Source organism: Phaenicophaeus curvirostris, chromosome 8 (genome assembly GCF_032191515.1).
Source record: "Phaenicophaeus curvirostris isolate KB17595 chromosome 8, BPBGC_Pcur_1.0, whole genome shotgun sequence".
Classification (NCBI taxonomy): domain Eukaryota; kingdom Metazoa; phylum Chordata; class Aves; order Cuculiformes; family Cuculidae; genus Phaenicophaeus; species Phaenicophaeus curvirostris.
Window position 1 is genome coordinate 4671713 of NC_091399.1, and position 23108 is coordinate 4694820.

The 23108-nt window shown below is 36.8% G+C and overlaps 1 protein-coding gene across 3 annotated transcripts in view; it reads right to left on the reverse strand.

Moving 5' to 3' along the window:
* Positions 1-23108, reverse strand: part of DPYD (dihydropyrimidine dehydrogenase) — a 368728-nt gene that overhangs the window by 306582 nt on the left and 39038 nt on the right. For all 3 annotated transcript variants that reach the window (XM_069862153.1, XM_069862154.1, XM_069862152.1), the window contains exon 3: positions 14952-15034. In XM_069862153.1, coding sequence (XP_069718254.1) covers positions 14952-15034 — 83 coding nt within the window. The remainder of the gene's footprint in view (positions 1-14951; positions 15035-23108) is intronic.

The window sequence follows — 23108 nt, forward strand, 5'->3', positions numbered from 1 at the left end:
AGCAGTTTTGAAAATCTGGTCATTAGTCACTTATCTAGAATGGGAATTTCAAACAGAGCTAATGTGACCTATCCATACACAACTGCAATTGGCACATCCAAGCTCTTTGTAGGAACTTTCAAAAAGCCCAAGATGAAAAAAGAAGGATGAAAATAAAACTCACTAAGAAAACCCCAAACCCGAGCTTACCTTTCTGAACATACATAACCTAACCTGCAGTGCCCCAAAGCATACTTATTTCTGGTTCTAACAAGGTGATACAAAGAGCACCTGTGCCAGCTTCACCCCACGATGCAACCTTCTTACCTGCCATCATGAAGCCTCAGCAGCTGCTTTGTTTTTACCAAGGTACATCTTTCAGGGTCAAAGATACATTCAATCTTATATACTGGAAACATTAACTTAAGCTCGCTCCAGAAGTTTTTTCCTATCTACCAATACAAGGATACCTAATGTAACCAAACATCTCTTTACCTGTCCCTTCCACCAAACAGTGCCCATAAAATGGCAGCAAAGAAACCTGAAAATGTCCCTTGATAAAAGTAGCTAACCCAAAGTCTTCTTCTGAATGCAAATTCCCACTCTCGTGCTGAAAATAATCGCAAAATAACTCTTTAATTTTTTGTTAAATTAGCACACATTTGCAGATCTGATTCCAGGTGACAATGAACAGACTGCAGGAGTTTTCAGATTTTAGTCTTTTAAAGTGCTGTTTTTCTTTTTTCTCTCTCTCTCTTTTTTTTTTTTTCTATTGTGAAGATATAACCATATTTGGATTTCAATTCAAAGCACAGCTCTGTTTACAGTACATAAAGATGCCTCTGAACCACAAAGTACTGAATCAGAGAAAGGAAAGCATATCCCATCCTACAGTAGTGACATGAGTTATTTGCATAGTTGCCACAAAAGTAATAATTACACTGTAACTCAATAGGAACAATGGTAATTTCACAGTAGCTCATGTTGTTGTTATCACCCTATATCCTGATAACTGTGAAATTAATTTGTGGCACCACTGTATGTGTCAGCTTTAAGCTGTTCCCTAGGTAACATTACGCTACCACAGAGAAGGAATGCTTGGCAGTAAAATGGGTAGCAGCAGATTGATTATACAAAAAGAATCTTCCCTCTACATACAAATAAGCTGGCAATCAGAGATGATGATGAGAAAAAAATCCTCATTTTTTTTTTAAGAAAGAAAAAAAAAAAGAAAGAAATAGATTTAATGGTATTAACTGGCCATTAACTGTACACTGGAAGAAAGCAAAGGTAAAACAAAATGAGCAAACTACCAGGTTATATTTAGTGCCACTGATCTATTGTTCTAACTGCAGTCAAGATGCAGCATAAAATGCTGAAATTTCTTTTTCCCTCTTCTAGTGATTTCCCACATTAACCACTAAACAGCAATTTTAAATATAAAAACAAGTATACAGCACTAAGAAATACTGAGGAGGGCAACAATACTGTAGGTTATGCTTCCACAAATAAATCTCACTTCATCTGAGAGGAACAGTTCTTTCACCTCCTGAACACTCAACATTATTTTGTAATACTACTACTGCCAAAAAGTAGTTCCACATGAAATATGAAAACAGCACTCTGCCACACAAAGTATGTAAATGCTTACAAATTTACTGGTGAAAATTCAGTACCACAATTAAAGGTCTGGTAAACATTAAATCACGGAATTTAAAGAGGAAACTTATTACCAATTGGTAACAATAAACAAAACACTGTTAAAATTTTCCAGTCATTCTACTTGATACAGCAGTAGGTAAAAGGCTTTGGATTAAAGAAAGATGTTATTTATTCTTCTAGTACTTGGATATTTCTTTCACTTTTAATCCAGGCCTGTTTATACAGCATTAGAAATGTGTACTGTAATGCCTTGTTCTCTTGCTGCATGTTTGCCTATAAGGAAATAGGTGAAAAAAATCACAGCGTGTAACATACACAGACTCAGCAGTTCAGCTGGAGTTTTGTTACTGAAAAAGAAGCAGCATCTCAGTGTCAGCACTAGTCATCAAAGCAAACCAAGGTGTTGAGCAAATACTCTGATCCAGGATTTCCAGGGACAAGCATGTATTCTTGCTCTGTAGTTTTGATCTTTTTATCAGAGTGATTCCCCTTTTGTGATTGCTACCAGAGGATACTGTCCCCAAAACCCCTGACAGGTTATGTTCAAATAGGGAAGGGAGGGTGCACATTCCAACCCGACATGGAGTTTTCAGAGCTCTGAAAGCAGCTGTAAAAGCCTAAAGCCAGCTTGGATGGTCCCAAATGTGTATTCTTTAAATATTGGCACATACTATGCCAAATTGTGCCACTGCTGAGAGGGAAATTTTGACCACCCTACACTCAGTTATTCATCAGAGAGGCACTCTGATCATTGCCACTATCGACCCAGGAATTCAACCTATACCCTTTGCCAAATCAAGACACTACCTCGTCGACTCAACACTCGCTCTTCTCCCACTCCCCACTGTGTGAGCCAATTCTGATGCACAAGGACCCTTAAATGCAGGCAACATACAAAACACACATTTGCAGTCTGTAAACTCAGTATATTAACTGCAGGGAGAATTTGCTCGTGCTTTTGATGCTAGTAGGAATTATTAAGAGATATCAGTCCTGATTGATCCCCTTTTTCAGTCCCATTAATAACTGTCTGTAGTTATCTTCGCTTTGCTAGACCAGTGCAGAGCCTTTATGCTTTTTTTTCCACACACCTGACATTATTTCTGCCTGAAGGAGCATGGGCCAAGCCTGATGGCTGCCTTTTTAACCCTACTGCACTCCTCTGCTCTTTATTTTCTTTTATACACTCTTCAGGTGTCACTACTGAAACCACTCCAATCAGTTGGAACAAACATGCCTCCTGGAATGACAAATGCTGCTAGTGACAAACAACCTTCCATTTGCTGGATCAAAGCTGCATTCAGAAATGCTTCAAGAAAGGCGTGCCTATGTATATAACTGAAGATCTTCAGAAAGCTTTAGACACCAGTCTTAATTACTGCTTTAACTGTAAGGCCAAACTTACTACCATAGAGAAAACATCTGTGACCAAGAAGTGTCAGATACTGTTTTTGGAAAACTGACTGAAAAATTAGTAGTGGAGATTAAAAAAAAAAAAAAAAAAAAAAAAAGCCTGAGCTGGGGAATTTTACTTTATAATCATTAAATCACACCAGATGCAGTATAACTGGTATTTTCACCTACAATAGCATTCAGTAAACTGCTTGAAACGAACTGATAGTCTTTGAGTTATCTGTGGTTCACAAAAAGAAATCCCAAGATTGTGTTTAGCGTTCACTGGTAACCTCTGTACTGAAACTGCTAATAAGGTTAACTATTTGCTAATATATTGTAAGCGGTGGCCGTTCCTCATCATATTTGAAACTTCCTGAAATATACCATGGAGCAGTTTATAAAATGACTCCCATGTTATTTTAAATGTATATATTTTGTTGAGGATTGTTCAAAAATGCGACAAAGATATATGTATCTTTAAGACAGCTGTGGTGGATTGACTGCCACAGTGATGTGTACTGACTTGGGAAATGGCTTTAAAGTGATGTGAGAATTAGTTGAAAACGGGACCAAATAAAAATTCTGAGATTCCTATCCAATCCCCCAGGTCTCAACAGCAAAGTCACTACCAAAAAAGATGCCTTGCCATCTCCATTTTCTCCCAGCTGCCAAAATGCTGATACGTTACTAGCTCTCTAAAAATAAAAGCTTCAAAAAAGAAAGCTTCAAATAAGAAATGAGACTGTCTGTTGATATTACATATACATTTTCATCTTAGATCTCATTTCATATATATGTTTCCTAAAAATATAAATTTTTAGGAGAACAAATTTATATCATTTGATCAAATTAATGGAGTAATTCTCATTTCATAAGATTCAGCTGGATCTTGGAAAAAGAACAAACATGAGCTCTAACCATATAGAAAGTATATTGGATTACTACAACTACAATGCTGTAAACACAGCATCTACATAGAAGCTCGTTCAAGTATCTCTAGAATATCATAATGTCTCAAAATAAAGATATAAAATTTTTGAAATTAAATGACTTCAAATACATTTCATAAGACAATTGTCACATACATTCAGTGAGAGTTATTAGCCACCATGCAAAGCCTTAGAATAACTTCCATCTCACTTCCAGCCAACTGTAAGCTTGACGCATTACCTTGGAAGGATGCCACATTTCCCGCTGTGCTAAACTTACTGAAACAAATAGGAAAGCAGCATTGCTGAGTTACATCCCTGCTTTACTATTGTGTAATTGGACCACACTACAGGAACAACACTTTATATTACAAATATTGAGTTACCATTATCAACTTGCAGCTTCATACTCTCAGCACAAGAGCAATGAATTTTTTGTCTTACATCAGGAATTAAATGTGTATGATAGAAGAGGAAATATTAAGTGAAGTTGCATTTCAAAGCTCTGTTTGCAGTTTTAAGACAAAATAAATTTTACATGTTATGACAACTTTACACTAGCAGGAGACAGAATGTTTAGCAACACCAATAGCAAAAGATTTCTGAGCCCTTTCCAGTTTAGGGGGAAAAGTCATCACTCACCCAGCATACTCAAGTACAGTAGAAGAATAAAAATTGATCACAGAAGCAGGGAGTACAGAGAGATAGTTTTACACTTACTGAAATACATCTAATTCAACTAGGAGAAAATATTTATGCTGTATAGTCCCTGCTGGTTAAATGCCTTCTTGTATTAGAAAAGGAAAATCAGGGATTTCATTTCATCTGCAACTGGGTGAACAGCGGTCCTTTCCTCTGCAGCCTTTCACCATGATTTTGGCTGCAGAAGAATTTATCCATAGAATGGCTACATCTCTATAGCGAACAATACCCTAGAATGACACTATATGAGTGAGCAATGTTGCCCAGCACTAGGAGCTCTCTCTATAGCAAAGCAATTGGCATTAAGATCCAACATAACCCTTCCTAAAATGCAGGTAGCATTTACCTCAGCCTAGTTCTAACCTAGTCTTGTAGGCTTGAGCAACCAACGTGAACACCCCTGTTCCTGCAGCTTCTGTGTTACAGCTGCCTGTTCTGGCTGCCTTTGAGACACTCTTCTGCCACAAGCCAGACTCACAGCAGCGATGCATCCCCCTGCCTGGCATGTGCTGTCCCGCTGGCTTTGCACAAATGTCAGCTGAGTCAGTGAGGATGACACACAGCGCTTACAGGTAGGTCATGACTAAACATATGACTCTATGTAGCAACCATTTAAGCTTGTCTATATCTACCCCCCAAAAAAAGAAGTTGCACCAGATGCTGGTAAGAGTGGAGCTGCATCTCAGTGCAAGCTGAAAGACGCATACTAGAAACAGAACTCTCAGTTCTGTTTTGGATACTGCAGCCACATGGCTAGCAGTACTCAGGCTTGGCTATGCAGTCAGAGCCCTCTTTAGTGGAAAACACTCAACGAGGCTAGGATGTCTCTTAAATATATAATAATTCCCATTTAGGTCTTTCTAAACATCCCTATATAGTTCTTTATTTATAGGGAGAACAATTCCCACCCCAATTAATTATTTTATCTGAGAAGAAATTACACAAGAATACACTTCAGGACAGAAGAGGGTTAACAACACCACTAGCTGCCATGCAAGCAAATTTGCAATGGGAAGACCGAGGTGTGGATGCTGTGAGGCACAGCCTGACACCTAACAGCCAGCCAAGACCCCAGGAAGATGCTGTAGGACCCTAGAAACAGCAAACAGTCAATACGCGCTCAAGTACATTTCCTGTTCCCTGAAAAAACACAGATAAGCAGGAAGAATCAATCAAGAAGCACTTACATGGTCAACCAGGGAGAAATATGAATGAAAATATGAAAAATATTTTATCAATATAACTTTTTCCATGATAAAAATACTCCTTGAAGTATAAGTGTTCTATTGCCTTTTTGGTAATTTCCTCAGGTACTGACTAAAATGGTATTTCTTTTTTAAAATACATTACCAAATACAAAGCAAGTGCTTGGTTAATACTAATTAATGCTGACAAATGTGGAAAAATCTCAGTAATAAAAGTATTATTAGTATTAAACATTAGTATTTAATAGCAGTAATAAAACTGTAGTAGTAATTACTTTATTAAATAAATAAAACCACTAAATATAGGAGGAATGGGGCACCCAAACTTCCCTGGGCAACCTGTTCCAGTGCCTCATCATGAAGAATTTCCTCCTTATGTCTACTATAAATCTGCCCCTCTCCAATTTATAGTTATTCCCCCTCATCCTATCACTACATCCCTTTATAAAGAAGTCCCTCCACAGCTTTCCTGTAGTTCCCTTCAGGTACTGGAAGGTCGCTATAAGATCTCCTCGGAGCCTTCCCTCCTCCAGGCTGAACAACCCCGACTCTCTCAGCCTGTCCTTGTATGGGAGGTGCTCCAGTCCTCTGATCATCTCTGTAGCCCTTCTCTGGACCCGTTCCAACAGTTCCATATCCTTCTTTTGTTGAGGATTCCAGAACTGGACACAATACTCCAGGTGAGGTCTCACAAGAGAGGAATAGAGGGGCAGAAGATGCTGCTCAAGAACACTTTGTTTGTTCCTTGATTCTCCATGACACCTCTTATGTTTGACTCACTTTGTAAGCAGCTTCCTTTGTACAAATCGTTGCCTGAAATCTTAACACTCCTCACTCCCAGGAGTGCTAAAATTTAGTAGCCTTGCTTTAGGCACCAGCAGAGAAAGTCTCTGGGTGGTATCCTGAAAGACTTAGAGTGGTTTAGGACTTAACTGCCTGTCAACTGACTTTTCAGCAGCAAGCTACAATAAAAAGATCTTCCTGTAAAGCATCTGTGCCCCTTAGAAATGAGGATGGAAAATTGTTTCTGCAAAATTTTGTAGCCAAATAGCTAAATGTGCAGTACTGATGCTAGTTTTCTTCTTATCAACTAATTTAATGAAAAAATTCAATACACTTTAGAGTCTTATTTTCAATAAACAGGTTGATTCCATTGGAAAACTGAACTTAAATAATCTTTTCTTGTTCTCTCAAATAGCCTCAAGTAAATAAACAGGATTTAAATTCAGAAGTCTACAGGGGAAGGGCAGATTAATTCTGATGGAAGTTAAATATCTTGGGGCACAGTTGGACCCACAGTTTAATCTCTGAAACAACCTCATCCCAATATACAAAACATATCTAAGGAAATGGATGTTTGCTCTTATGTCCAGAAAGACAATCAATACTACAATACAGTTAGGACTCAAGAGAAGCAGCTAACAAGTACATATAGCTACTAATATTCATTATAAACAAAGGGTTTTAAACACACCATAACCATAGAAAAAGATAATCATCATCTAGCCTTAACAAACATACAATGCAAAGACACACGATACCTAATAAAGCAGTTTTGAACAAAGTCCTCCATCCCCTAGCTTTGCCTTGTATCCTGAACTCCAAGGAGAATGTGCTCAGAGATGCTCATGACAATAAAAAGCCCATAGACTTCAAAAGACACCACAATGGAGGGAAGAAAGACTACATTTTCTGAGGCTTTTGAGAACTACAGTGAACCTCTGAAAAGAAACAAGGGCAGATATCTTTAAAATAGCATTTGTAGAGACAGACTAGCTTCTGACAGTATGCAAAACACAAGTTACTTTAGGAAATGGGGTTTCTTGAATACAGTTGGAATATGGTACTGTCAACAGGCTGGCTACAGTGGAGACTAAAATCATGACTTACAAATAAAACAGCATTTGCATGAGCAGTCTGAACAAAACATCTGACACCTTTGCCAAAGCTCTAACACACTCAGCTTCTGTATATGCCCCAGACTTTCGGTATGGTCTAAAATTATATGATCCACCTTCTAAACTAAACCATCCAAAGCCCTGTAACATAAAATCAAATCTGAATAATACAGAAAGCCATAGCTCACCATGGCACAATGCAAGATCACCAGTTTCCTCCACTCATCTCCAAACATGTTATTTTTGTTTGCTTGTTTGTTTTTTGTTTTTAACAAATCAAACCCCCTTTCAAAGGGTCTAGGCTGACAAAACTGACTTATTCATAACCTGGTAATCTGTATTGTGTATATATGATCACTGGCAATCCAGAATATCTTTTCCTGATGGCAGCTAAGAACAAATTTTAGAAATATTTAAAAAATTTACATATTAAAAAGTAACAAAAGGGGAACCCATACAGTGAACTCAAGATCCTGTAGCATAATTTTCTATTCTAACAGTATGCAGACGAGTGGCTGTCAGACACTGAAAGGTATGACGCTGCACCCACTGCATGCCATCTTTGGAGTCTTTGTGGTAAGCCATCTGCTACAGTGGTTTTCAGAATCTTTCACCACCAACATCAGACAACACCTTCTGCAGTTTGCAGAAAAAGGAAAATTTCGACTGTTATCCAATTCTTTTCTTTAAATCATAAAACTAAATGGTTCAAAATTAAAAACAGGCTCCCCTCCCTCAGAGTGAGAGGAAAGTGGGTTTTGTTTTTTCTCCTCCAATCTGAAATTTTTTTTGGTAATGGTACACATGAACAGCAACAATGTGTTTACCATACAAAGGACAGACTTGAAGTATCATTCAGTCACTGTTATACATACAAAAAAGTATAAAAAACATGCAAGATTTTACCAAAATATTCACTTAAGATCTTGCCTAAAGCACACTTTGGTATATCAACAAAAGTAGTAATCGGAATTCAGTTTCAAAAACCATGTATATTGTTTATTATTTTGCTGCTTTGCTTGCTATTTTCCTAACAATGCTTTTGTTCTAAATCCCTGTATTGTTTGTATATGCTACAAAGTATAATCTGGTCCTCTGATATAAAGCAACTGTGAACATATACTGCCAATCAAAACCACAAAAAAATTCAATATCCCTTCACATCTGCCAATCACGAACATCAGTTCACGCACAGTTGATGCATAATACCAGGTTAAATATAAGTCACATTTGTTAGTTTATGCTAGCCAGGCAACTAAATGAACATTCAAAGGAAAATAATCTAACTTACCTGGAATTTCTCCCCTGTAATATCTAGAGAAACAAGTCTATCCTCTGTATACATCACCAATCAAAAATAAATTACAGTTCATAAACTAAAAATGAGAAATTATATTCAATATTTTTGACCAATGCATGTGCAACAATCGGACAAAATAAACTGGAAATGTAATTCAGTATCAAAACTTCTGATCAAGGTATGATGAAGTCAATATTCAAACAGAACAGCCCATCTCAATATCAAGCTCAAAATAAGACACTTCAGTGTGGTAGTTGTCTACCGCAGATAGACACCTGCAACCCTTCTCATCTTCAAGGCTCATCCTGTCAAGCTGTACATCCACTGACAGACTCCTGGCCAAATGCTTCATTGATATTGCTTGCAGTCTCTATTGCTTTCGGTCCCCCTCTTAAACTCATACATTGAAATTGCTTGATTTTTCTTTTTCCTATCTTTGAATTGACTGTGCAATATAAAATAGACTAAATAGTGAAAACAAAATCAATAGCATAAATGAGTAGAGTGAATTTGGCACCATGAAGTGGTATACTACATGAGTAGTTTAAAGTTTAATCCAAAATGAGCATCACAATTTACAATGACAAAAAAGGCGATTATTTTTGCACCAATCTAATAATTAGCCAACCAAAAGCAAGGGAAATTTGCATGGACACGGGACCCTGTTATACCACTAAACAGCTTCTAGCACAGGACTGTCTTGCACCATGAAGATATACGGCAAATAATTGGTCAATGCAAGTGATATCAATCTGTTTGATCTATAATGTACACTGAGGATGATGGTGAAGTTCTGATTTCAAAATGACACACTAAAAAAAAATAATTTCTATTATCCACATAGGTCTTTACTATGGAAGTACTACTATAAGTTCTCATGTAGTTCTTGATTTATAAAATTGTCAAAATACATATCTAGAAAAGCAGTTCTCAGGGGAGCATGGTCTATTTCCTAAATTCCATAGGTTTTGAATATTTTTCACTCTGAGAACATCACTGCACTCTAAGCCAGAAGTAGTCTAAATAAATTTCTAAATGAATAAGCCTACGTATCAAAGTAGTTTACGAAGTTAGTATGTCCTCTGGATCAGGGGAGTGGTGAGATACATCAGAGGAATACGTGTTGGTCACTAAAGAAAGCATAGTGTTGTACTTCAGAAGTAGAACAAGTTTTTGTTAAACACATATGAAGCAATCACTTATTTCTCCCCTAAAACATGCTTCAAGTAGCATTCAAATGATTGCACTGGAGAGAAATGTAAAGATAGAAGAAGGTGGAAGAGAAATTTGAACTTACTCCCTCAGTCCCAAATAAGCACACTAATCACAAGGCTAGTGGCTACTTTTGGCTTCCACCTCCCCAGAAAAAAAGGATTTCTTTGAATAGCTGATCTTTGAGACCTGGATCACAAACCCAGAAGCAATTATCTTTGCTCCTTATCCACCTTCCCTTTCAACTTACCTGAGATTGGTCCCATCTCTCAAAACAGCTTATGAACAACACAGGAAAGCAGGCATACTTTTAAAATGACATTTTTTGTTGCTTTTATTGTCTTTATATTTCATGCCTGTGTTTCTCTAAATCTAGAGCTGATGTGGCTTTTTAAACTGAGAAAACCAAATTGCCTGACTCAGAACTGGAACATGAACCTGTATTTGCCACATCTCAGGCCAGAGTCCTGACAACTGTTCACTAGTTATTTTGCGGTTTGTGCTGCAGACTTGCTTTGTTCACATGTTTCTAAATCCCTAAGTTTTAATCTGAAAATTAATGAACACTTGTGAAATCATGGAACTTCTTACAGTGCAATTTTCTTGGGTTTTGTCCCACCACAGAAACTATTTGTCAAACACATCTGAGAGACTAGACCATATTAAAAGAAGCTTGATTATTAGTAACCCCAACTTATACAGTTGTCAAGACAACAGTGAATATCATCATGAACAGAAAATGTTTTTATCAAACTGGAAATAACAGTTGAAGCCTCATTTCTATGTTCACATTATCCAAAACCATTTGAAAAATACGTGAATGCAAAAGAAAATTCCAAATGAACTTCTGTCTTTTTATACTGATCCAAACAGACAAGCAAACTTTCTATTTTCCTTTCCCACTTAGAAGTACAAAGAAATATGTTTAAATCTTCCTTTATTAACAAGAAGTCTATAAAAAATACTCATTTTTAATGTTTAGTTGCAAAGCTTTCACACATACTAACTCAGTCAATGTTCACAAGAATGACTGTACGCATATTCATCTATACATAGGACCCATGCATGCATTTAACATCCCACCAGTCTTACTAACTGATTGTTCCCCGCCATAAACCACCATGGTGGCTGACCTACTCGGTTGATAAATAAATAATTGCCATGCCAGATTCAGACAATGTTAAACACTATGGCTTCATTTATCTGATGCCAAATTCATGAAACATACACTAGACATAGGCCCAAAGCATATTACTAGTATAGGATTCGGAAGCATTCCATTACCTGCTATAAAGGGTTTGTGCCACTGTTCACAGGGACCTCTAGAGGCTGGAGGAATGGACCTGCAGAAGCCTCATGAAGTTAAAATATCCCGAACATATGAAGCGATCACTTGTTTCTCCCTTAAAACACACTACTTTATCCCAGTTTCTCAGAGGAATGGTGACTGCATCAGTCCATATTCTGGTTTTGCCACCTGTGAAATGACTACCAGGGTCAGCATACAGATAGCTATGTCACTTCCCCCTCCTCAATTACTTATCTCCTCATAGCAGCCAAACTAGCCTAAAAGCTCCTTTAAACTTCCAGAGGAAGCTTTACTGAGGATCAGGACCCAGATTTTTAACAATGATTATATATATTAAGAACAAATTGGGCCCCATTTAACAAAGGCTTAATGCTCTTACTTATGCAACCTGGCATTATAGGTGTATATCCACGCTATTTTTCTGCCAAGTTACTACATAAAATACCTAATTAAATTATTGTACATACATTCAAGGCAATAGTGTGTCCATTTATTAATCTCAACTAAAAAAACCCTAATGTACGTTTATTGTTTACTTAAGCTTTGCAGTATAATAATAAACAAAACATTTGGAGTACATCATAAAGCAAAACATTTACTGCATTGAGTGCTTCATGATTCTATGCAATCACAAGTAAACTAAACTTTTACAATATCACTCTTCATACCCCAAGTAATAGCTAACTACTATCAGCTCATTTTCCGACTGAAGGTCTAAAACAATATGTAAAGTAGAACTAGAGAAAGTTCGTATGCTTTACAATCACTTCAAAACCCTTCAGAAAGTTTCTTTTGCATACATCTATATACATAAAGAAGAAAGATGGCTTTCATGTAATCCTTAATTTGAATACCATTCACTTTCTGAAGAGCTGGAAAAAGAACAAGACCCTTCTTGGATATTAGTGTTTGTTTATGCAGAGCACAATGATATTCATAGCTTAGAAACCCATATTGAATTGACCATTTTTCTCAAAGAGAAAGTTAAAACGGAAGGTCTCATTCCAAATGGCAGCCCTGGGGAAAAATGTTCATTGTATCCCTCATCTGGCAGACCAATAGTACCACTCTGGGAAATCAGAGAGGATTTGGGCAGACTGCCCACTCAACTTAAGGCTCATCTGAAATCCACATATATCCACTTAGCTATCCAACTAGGATTTTGTTGTTGTTGTTGTTTCCATGCCCACATGATTTTAATGCCTTTGTGCAATGTGCAATCCTCTCCACATGCTACCCTTACCAAAAGGAGGCAGGTATCACACAATACTAAAGCCAGAAAATCTGTCCTCTCACACCTGGTCTTACGTCCACTATAGTTACAGAAAAGTATAGTGAACTTCAATCTGTCAAAATGTACTATTTTAATTACACACGCTACAGATAATTTGGGGATTCAAACAGAAAAATGCAGCCACTTAGAACATGGGGTGACTATGTAGCAGCTGAAAGAACTGTACAGCCTAAAATAATAAGTGTCTTTTACACACATTTATAAAAAACAGGTACATCTACATGCATAAACATCTCTAAATTAACATTTTGTACCTTTCATGTGTTAGTCAAGTATGTTACAAAAACATACTACAGTCTCAATTTAGTAAGTCAGGTATCTTCTTTACCTCCATAAAAACAACTAAGAAAAAGTCAACCACATAATATTGACTGCAATTAAGAGAATTCCAACACTGCACAATATCTGTCACACTTCACAATCAATAACAATTTCTCAGAATGGCTTGTACCCTAGCAGAAATAGCCAGGATACAAATTTATGAGATAGTAAAGTGTTTTTTATTGTATGCACAGCATAGAATCATGAGAATCTTGTACACGGTCCTTGTAACAGAAACATGACCTTTGAAATGCCAAAGCTCCCTTTGCTAGCGAATGTTTATCACCAAGGAGCTGCCAGCTTCCAAGTTTTGAAAAGATTAACCTGCTGAGTCATGTAGCTCAAAACACCGCAAACCGGCCCATTGTTACAGGAGAGCAGCAACTTGAAATCCAATTTGTTGAAAATAGTAAAAGTAGCTTCATATGCCAAAAGTTCCCCAAATCCTTATTTTAAATCGCTTTTTATTTACCGGCACTACATGAAAGACTTATGCACACAAACCACATAGAGAGAAAACCCTAAATGAATGAAGCAAAATAAGCAAAACGCAAGAAATCACAATTAGAAAGGTGAAAGCCATTATTTTTATAGTTATTTGTAACACCAGTAGTTGAAACATTCAGAAAGGAAATAATATAATTTGGAGGTGATAAGAAAGGCTTCAAAAGAGGCAGGTTGCACTTCAAGTCAGAAAACCTTTACAAACACTTATTCATAGCAGTGTACATGAGACAAGAGCGTCATGAACTAAGTCAGTCATGCAAATAAAGTCATTTGCACACATCAATAAATGTAAAGGGATTATGAACACAAAGCAAATGGGTGTAATTAGCTTTTCATAAATATTCTCAACACTTTTTGTTGTTGTTTTTACTTTTTACTGCGCTATCGCAAGTCTCGGAAGCTACTCTGATATCAGGCAAGTAAAATGAAGCACTACAGTTGCGTCATTATATTTTACTATCCAACTTCCAAAACCATTAAAAGTACACGTTACTATAATTTTCTGATCCACTGATCATACTACAGTTACTATTCCTGATTATTCAGTGAGTTACTCAAGCAAATCTGGCTTTGATTCCATCACATTTAAGCAGTCAACATTCACCTTCCCAGGTACTATAGCTCGTAAGTCTCTTTGGCGTCCTGTACCCAGGCACTCCACAGTGCAAGTAAGGGTGACAATATTCACGTACTGACTAATTTTAACCTTCTTTAATAAACATTAAGCGCAGTGATATGAGGATATTAAGCAAAATATACAACTCTACAATATGTGAAGGACCAGACAGCTTTTTATGTTCCATTAGCAAAACCAAAACCATGTAAATCTGGTGATAAAATCAGAGTACACAAGAACTACATACATAAAAAATCAAATCAAATTTAAAAGCAAACACAGGTTTGTTCAAACAGCATTGTACAATTGCTTTAACACTTACAGAATTTAGATGAACAATATTTTCATTCACTCACAGTTTAGTATAAATATAAAGCAAGGCACCCCTTAAGCATTTTAAATAACAAATTAAACATTTACGTTTTTTACTGTGCAGTCAGGCTTAACATTTATGCAGCTTCAAAACCAAAGTACAGCCTCAAGGGAAGCCTCTCCACTGACAAATTAATACCTTAGAGAATAGAGCTGAATGGTGGCAATGAACTCATTTGTTCCCCCAATAATGAAGAATGACTCTTTCTTTACCACATCTGTGACTGTTGCTATGGTGACCCAGACTTACCTCATTGCTTCTCGAAGTGCTCCTCGCTCACTAAGAGTCGTGTGCTTGATGTCATCAAAATTATTTTCTAGTTTCTCACAGTTCTGCAACAAACGGACAAATCCATATAAGGCCTTCATATGTATTACCATTATTCAACATAATGCAAAAACCCCTGATTTATATTATGTAACTTCAAATTATGCATTCTGTTTTAATTACACAGGAGTCATTAAGAAGACACTGAGAACTCTGAAACAAAGTAAACATGAATCTTATTATATGGTTGTCATGGAAATAATCTTATAAATGTTCCATAATGAAATGTATAAAATTTTCACTTTTTTCTCTTTGACAAAAATTAATTTTTTCTTTATCAGCATGCAAAGCTACAAAGCTACTGCACACACAGATGAGAACAGAAACCTAATGTGCATTTTAGAATTAGAATAAAAGTTATAAATTGCATCCCAATAAAACAGGCATTGTCGGAACAAACCAATCATACTCAATTTAATTTTTAAAACACAGCAGAAACTGAAAAGATTAATTATTTATAGACACCTCAACCACTTAATGTTTTTTTTTTTTCCAGATTAGAGCACACCAGTATTTCTAAAAGTAATATGAAGCCAACAATTTTGTGACAATAAATGAAATACAACTTCGCTATATTCTGTTAATTATTATTAAATGTGTGACTGGTTCCATGACTCCAGGGTGCTGATCCTTTCTTCTGCTCCCAGACAGGCAGTAAAATTCATGCAGAAGATGCTAGTGAGAAATTTGTATCTGCGTAAAGTGAGTGTAAAATACCATCAAACAAGAACTCATTGATCATCTGCATCATCCATAGGATTTTTTATATTCTCTTGAGGCATTGTCAATACAGGAAGCTTTTAGGTTACCTCTGTTCTCTGCAGCACCTTTGTCCAATACCAAAAGTTACCTCTGGGAGGCATAATTTTGCCATATGGGTGTAAAAGAAACACAAGTTGCAAGCCTAACATTTACTGTTGCTAACATCCTCAAAGGCAGGATTGTCAGGCTCCTGACCTAGCAGCTTTAAAGAAAATATGTGCACTATTATTTGGTCATATTGCTTTCACAGTTTGAATATCTGAATTAATTTTCAAGTCTGCATCTCACAGATAGTTATAATAAATACAATAAAGATTATCTATTATTATTTCTTTTATGCATTGATTCTTTATTTTTATAATTAGATTCAATTTGAGGCTACAACAGTACTACACGAAAGGCAATAAGTAGATATTTGTAAATGACCTAACAAGATATTTTAGTGTGTCCAATTAACATTTAAAATATCATTATTTTGAAATAAGATTATATTCTCTTTAATACAAAGTTTTAATGCTTTAATGGTATATTTCTGAACAGAAGAAACAAACAAAGCTATATTTAGAACTTTTGCCATCTTTTTTATATATATCTTAAATATCCGTGGTAAATCTTATCTCATGGCTAATCTGCTATTTTTTCTTTGTTTATAGTACAATCAGCTGTCCTTTGTACAGCAAAATCCTACTCAAAACTCAAAGGGATTATAAGAGAAAAACAGGGAAGCTCTACAATGAAGTGTTCCATTATTCAGATCAGCATGCATTGACCTTCAGCTCCAAGTACACAGACGCAGGTCAGTCATTTAAAATACACAATAGAAATCCAAATCAACAATACTAATTAATAAAGAATTCCTGATTCATCAGTATTAAACTGAAAGTATCCATGCAAGCAAAATCAAACCTCCCATCCTCCAGGGAAACAGACCAACGGAAACACCACTTGGAATATTACTCCATGCACCAAAAGAGGAAAGCCCATGTTTTAACAACCCTGTGCCACCAACATCTCAGGAGAGGTTCAGAAAATCTGAGCATCATATAGTTCATTTCTCTTGATCTTATTGTATGAAGCATGTCAAAATGACAGAGGAGTCAAAGCACACAGGATTTTTATCAAACACAACTACATTGTCTCTGTATCATACAAGTTAAAATAACTGATGCACTCCATGTGGAAAATGCTGAGAAGAGTAAGTTCAGCCAGTAGTCTGTCTGTAGAGACCATACTGTTAACCAGCTGAAGGGCAACAAAGGTGGCCCATACCTAAAGAAAATCCTGGGACCATGTGGTTCTATGCACATATACATTCTACCTCAACTATAAACCCAATGTGAAACAATGGAACAAAAAATGGAACAAATTTTATAGACTCAAATAATAGATGTTGTACTGATTTATTTGGCAAGACGAACTTACTTTTACTGTTTCTGAACATCTTTCCCAGCTACTTTCAGCCAAACAGCTATCAACCATTGGAGAGCAAACAACTTCACCATTAGTAAAAAATGAACTGAAAACTGAGCCAGAGGCAAACTCCTGAAGGAAGATGCCCTCATCGTACTGTGTTATCAGTTACTGTATACATACTGAACAGAAAAGCGAGCACATATTGATCATATTCACTGCTTTCCAGTTAAAGCCGCAATCATCCGAAACGGTATGTTGGATCCTCTTAGAGAAAAGGTTGTCTGAAATACCTAACAGATGCATATACAGGTGTATAGATGCCACTTCCTCAAGGGTCTGAGTATCAGCTTGCACACTACATTTGTGGGTCATTTGAAAGGATAGCAATATGAATGAAATTGTAAGCGTGGGAACACTCTGAAGACTATGTCTGGGAAACAATGAAACTGCAGTAGACCATGACCAGGGTGAGCTTTACTTTCCTAAGTATTAAATCAGTAGCAAAAATTGAGCTCATTCTATTATCCATGCTACCAAATAGATTAATGTCTATAAACATCTTGCACAGGACAGTGTGCTTTGGTCCATAATACTTTACAGATTTAAGTATAATGAGGAATTAAACTCCCAGGTGTTTCATTTTGAACCGCAGCTGAAGTAAAAGAAACAAGACACAAGCAATGAAAAAAATTGCTTTTGGTGGCTTACTGTCAAGTGATTTTCTGTGAGTGTAGATAAAGTCTAGAAGTTTTAACCCTGTGATTCGATAATTATATAGTACTTTGTAGGACATCATTGTTGGCAGATCTATAGGTCCGCATGATGCTAAACTAAATACCACCTTTGAGAAGTTCAGGAGGAAAAATAAGTACAGAGATGCGATTAGGGTCATGGTCATCATAAGTCAAACTACCATTGCATGTGAAAAAGTCACAAAAGTCTAAATACTGCATCTTAAAGAATTCTAGCATAACTACTTCCTGGTTTTTAAGTGAATCAGAAAGCAAGAGAGTTGGGAAGAGATTTTATACATAAATAAATGGCTTATATATTCACTTGAGATCTTATCCAGAACTAGATGACAACTAGTTAAAAAAAGAGATGTAGATATCTACAAATACTTGTGTCATACCTGCTGGAGGGTAGGGAGGCTCTGCAAAGGGATCTGAACAGGCTGGACCGCTGGGCTGAGTCCAATGGCATGAGGTTTAACAAGGCCAAATGCCGGGTCCTGCACTTGGGGCACAACAACCCTGTGCAGTGCTACAGACTGGGAGAAGTCTGTCTAGAAAGCTGCCTGGAGGAGAGGGACATGGGGGTGTTGGTTGACAGCCGACTGGACATGAGCCAGCAGTGTGCCCAGGTGGCCAAGAAGGCCAATGGCATCTTGGCTTGGATCAGAAACGGCATGACCAGCAGGTCCAGGGAGGTCATTCTCCCTCTGTACTCAGCACTGGTGAGACCGCTCCTCGAATACTGTGTTCAGTTCTGGGCCCCTCAACACAAGAAGGATGTTGAGGCTCTGGAACGAGTCCAGAGAAGAGCAACAAAGCTGGTGAAGGGGCTGGAGAACAGGCCTTATGAGGAATGGCTGAGAGAGCTGGGGGTGTTTAGCCTGGAGAAGAGGAGGCTGAGGGGAGACCTCATTGCGCTCTATAACTACCTGAAAGGAGGTTGTGGAGAGGAGGGGAGGGGCCTCTTCTCCCAAGTGACAGGGGACAGGACAAGAGGGAATGGCCTCAAGCTCCACCAGGGGAGATTTAGGCTGGACATTAGGAAAAAGTTTTTCACAGAAAGGGTCATTGGGCACTGGAACAGGCTGCCCAGGGAGGTGGTTGAGTCACCTTCCCTGGAGGTGTTTAAGGCACGGGTGGACGAGGTGCTAAGGGACATGGTTTAGTGTTTGATAGGAATGGTTGGACTCGATGATCCGGTGGGTCTCTTCCAACCTGGTTATTCTATGATTCTATGATTCTATTACACACAGCACACTGGTGAAACACCTAATCAGAAATGAGAAATCTGAATGATGAGCATATGAAGATGAGGAAGAAGAAAGATTAACAAACAAATTGAAAAGCTTGTCCTCCCATAATGACAAAAATATGGGGTTTTTCCTACTGCAATTTATTCTTGTTAATAAATAAACTGCAAGCTTTGGAAGCAAGGACTATGCACTTGTAATTCCCTGTTATCAGTTATGGTAAATCATAATATTAATAATGCCATGACATAAACTTTATAACAATATTCTAACAGTCTGATGAGAGTCAGCAACTACCAAGTCCAAAATACTCTTACTCTTTCACACTGGATGAACTAACAAGCTAGCTCACATAACTGGCGAATAAAAATAAAGATTCATTCTAGTTTTTAATTAATACCCGAGATTCTGGCAAAAGTGAGGTTGCACCTTTTAAAACACATCTCTAGACATTCACCAACTTAGCTTTCTTGCATATGTTTTTGTCTTGGATGGAAAAGCCCCGTTTGCTTAACTTGGTCATTTGAAAAGTAATTCTTGATGTGGTCTTTTGGGTCACATGTGAAGCTTTGCAGAAGCAGCTCAGAAACCAAAAGCAGCCTATTGCCTCATATCACCACTAAGAATCTCCCTGAACAACAAAAGCATTGCTGTCTCTGGTCTGCCGTAACAGGTCTAAGAGAGTTTTGAGAAGACCATAACTCAAACTCACCCTTTGATAAATGAAGTGGCCCCACTTCCACGGAAATCAACCTCAACCTCCCATCCAGTCAAAGGAAAGTGGGATCACACTAAGCCATATCCTCCTACTTTAACTCTATCCTGAAATACTTCACATAAGACTTTCAATAGTGTTAGTATTACAGATAATGTCTTACATTTTAGGATAGCTGAGAAATAAAATCTTTTGATCTGACAACAGCATAAGACCTATGCTAAGGCTGCCTGCAACACTGGTGTTGAGTAGATCGCTTATCCTACTTGATACACTGTCAAATCAAAAGCCTTTCTTAAAATACTGTCTCTCTTCGATGAAAGCAGTTTTTCGGTAAGCAGGATTCCTGAATTCATGGAATCCATTGCTTCCATTTGGTTTTAGGAAATTTTCTTAGAAAGCTGGAGTTTTTTTCAAAATATTTGTGAAAGTGAATTTCACATTTTTATGGTCAAACATTCTCTGTGTATTAAACATAAGGAATATACAGTAATTGAAAGATGTAACAGCTCTCACCCGCTCAGTTTGTACTTACTATTGCTGCTAATGCTAAAATAGATTTTTTTTTTCTCCTGTTTTCCCCTTATAATTCAAGAAAAAGGTTTCTACAGAGTATGTTGTATCATAATTTTCTAGTGTTTGTGCAGCCAAATATTAAAACATGCATATTAAATGTCTCTGTACCGAAGTTTCTGAGTGCTTACAATGAGACAACCTGGTACAAATTCAGAAAGGATGTGGTAGCTCCCTCTAGTATTTCATTTAGTTACCTATAAGGAGATAGGCTGCAATGACAGATGGCCAAAGCTGTTGGGGACATGCAGAAGCTACTGTAAGTACCTACATCCTGTACAGATTTAGCGAGAAAAGTCTCAAATTTTGGTCCAAAAAATCCCTAAAACATTAAGTCCCACACATGCCACAAGACTGACCACATTAGCTTCTGCAAATGCTGGCCATTCTATAAAAGTGATCTCCTTTAACAAAGTTTCAATGAAAAAGCTGATTTCTTCAGGGGACTGCATAAAAAAAGTGTAGAATGCTTATTTCCACATCGATGATCTTAGTAATATATCAAATGTTAATACCAATAATCGCTTGTTATTCTAGAAAAGTGAATTATTTCATCAGCAGAAAACTTCAGAAACAACTAAGTTGTGTTTTATAAACCTAAAGCAACATTATAGTAGTAATCTAAACTGTAATATATTGCTGCAAGGATAATTATTAAGGGAAAACACAGCTGACATTTTCTGATTTATGCACACAATCAGAGATGGAGTCCAAGGACTGTGACATAATTATCTTCATGATAACAATTTTTGTAAATCTCTTGACAGAATTTTAGCTAATTTTAAAATGCCTTCTGAAGATTAGCACTTAAAACTGTTGGGGAAAATAGCACAATTTATTAGCAAGGGTATAATTGTAAACCTTCCAAATACTCATTGTGAATATCATTTAGACAGTAACTCCTGCTTTAGCAGCTGGTATATAAGACTCCAGTTTATGGAATCTTGAAACAACAGAGAGAGTAGCATCTAATTAAACAGGATTACATGCCAAAGCAAAATTATTAAAAACAGACTAATACACAATTGTTATGAATTTGGAATAGCACAACTACTTCTTTTGATGTGAACTTAAATAACACTGTGCTTTATTCCAATAAAACCTAAATATTCTTAGCCGACTTCTCTCTTTATTTGGAACAGACTGTTTCTCTACACTGAAACAAAACAAAAAGCTAAACGGTTCCATTGATCTTCACTCACAGACTTAAGCATGCATTTGTTCTAATGTTGGTGCTACAATGCATTAAAGTTATATAGTAGCCAATCTGCGTATTCCATACAGAAAGCCCCCTTAAACTATCTTCATATTGAGCAACTAAACAAAACTGATGCCATTGCCACAGGGTTTTATCTAAGCGCATCCCTAAAAACTAAACAAATAAAAGGATCGTTTGATTCTAACTGTAAGATATTATGATCTACACAATATCTAGCTACTAAATTCCTGCTTCCTATTTGCTGTGACTTATTCTCAAGGGGTTCTTATTCCAAACAGGGTAGAAAGCAGCTTAAAACTGATACCTGACCAGCTGTTCACAAAGGAAAAATAGATATTTTTTTAACATGTATATATTCCCAATATCTGCAGAAAGTATATTGAGCCCTTGGGTATTTACATAACATTTGACAGCGTGTCATTCAAAATACATGAACATTTGTTATAACAATTTTTTCATTATGTGATACAGACACATTGCTCAGACAGGCTCTTTGAAAAATAGATATATTAATGCATTAAAAAATAGCAGATTTCCAATAGAAAACTAGCTCTAAGTGTAGTAATCAAATAACAATCAATAGAAAAAATATTAAATAGAATTTGGGGTGGCTGTAATCAATGCCTAACTAACATAACTATGTCCTTTTTTTGAGGAATATTATTTCTAAGTCACTAAAAATAGTGCACATGCAAACTTAAACAAGAATCACACTTTCTTTACAAACAGGAATATATTACTAGAAGAGTAATGATACCCCGCAACTCCGATACACAAGATATTTTCTGAAACTGCAAATGTGGGTTTTGTTATTAATTACCAGAAATATTGTCAAAATAACTGGGAATTCTGAAGTGGAAGCAGACAATCCCCTGTTTTAAAGTTTTCCCATTTTAAAATACACTTAAAACTTAAAGACAGGTAATTACACAAAAGTTAAGTACTCGTTAACACACACATAACACTTTAGTTTGCAATTTCACTGGGACTGTAAAAGATCTTCCAATCTGAGATGGCATTCAGCTAACTTCCTTTTCATGCTGCTTCATGCAATAATTTCAAATGGCAAATTTCTAACAGCCTTCATGTTCACATAAGGGTCTGGTATCTTGCTCACATTCAACCTGCTGTTGTCAGAGCAGATGCAGACACCAGGCATTTTGGCAATGGTTACACATCTGATAGAAGTGATACAGGCAAGACGAGAAAAGGCATTCTGAAAGGAATAAACATGCAACACAAAGAATAGTAGACCAAAGAACTCAAAGGAAAAAATAAAAAGCTACAAAAGATAGGCAAGACAGCTGAGGCACAGCTGGAAACACTAAAGGAGCAGAGAATGCAGATGATGCCAATAGACAGGACATTACATAATGCCCCTCCCCTCGTGACTCAGCTTTAAAAGAGAAAACT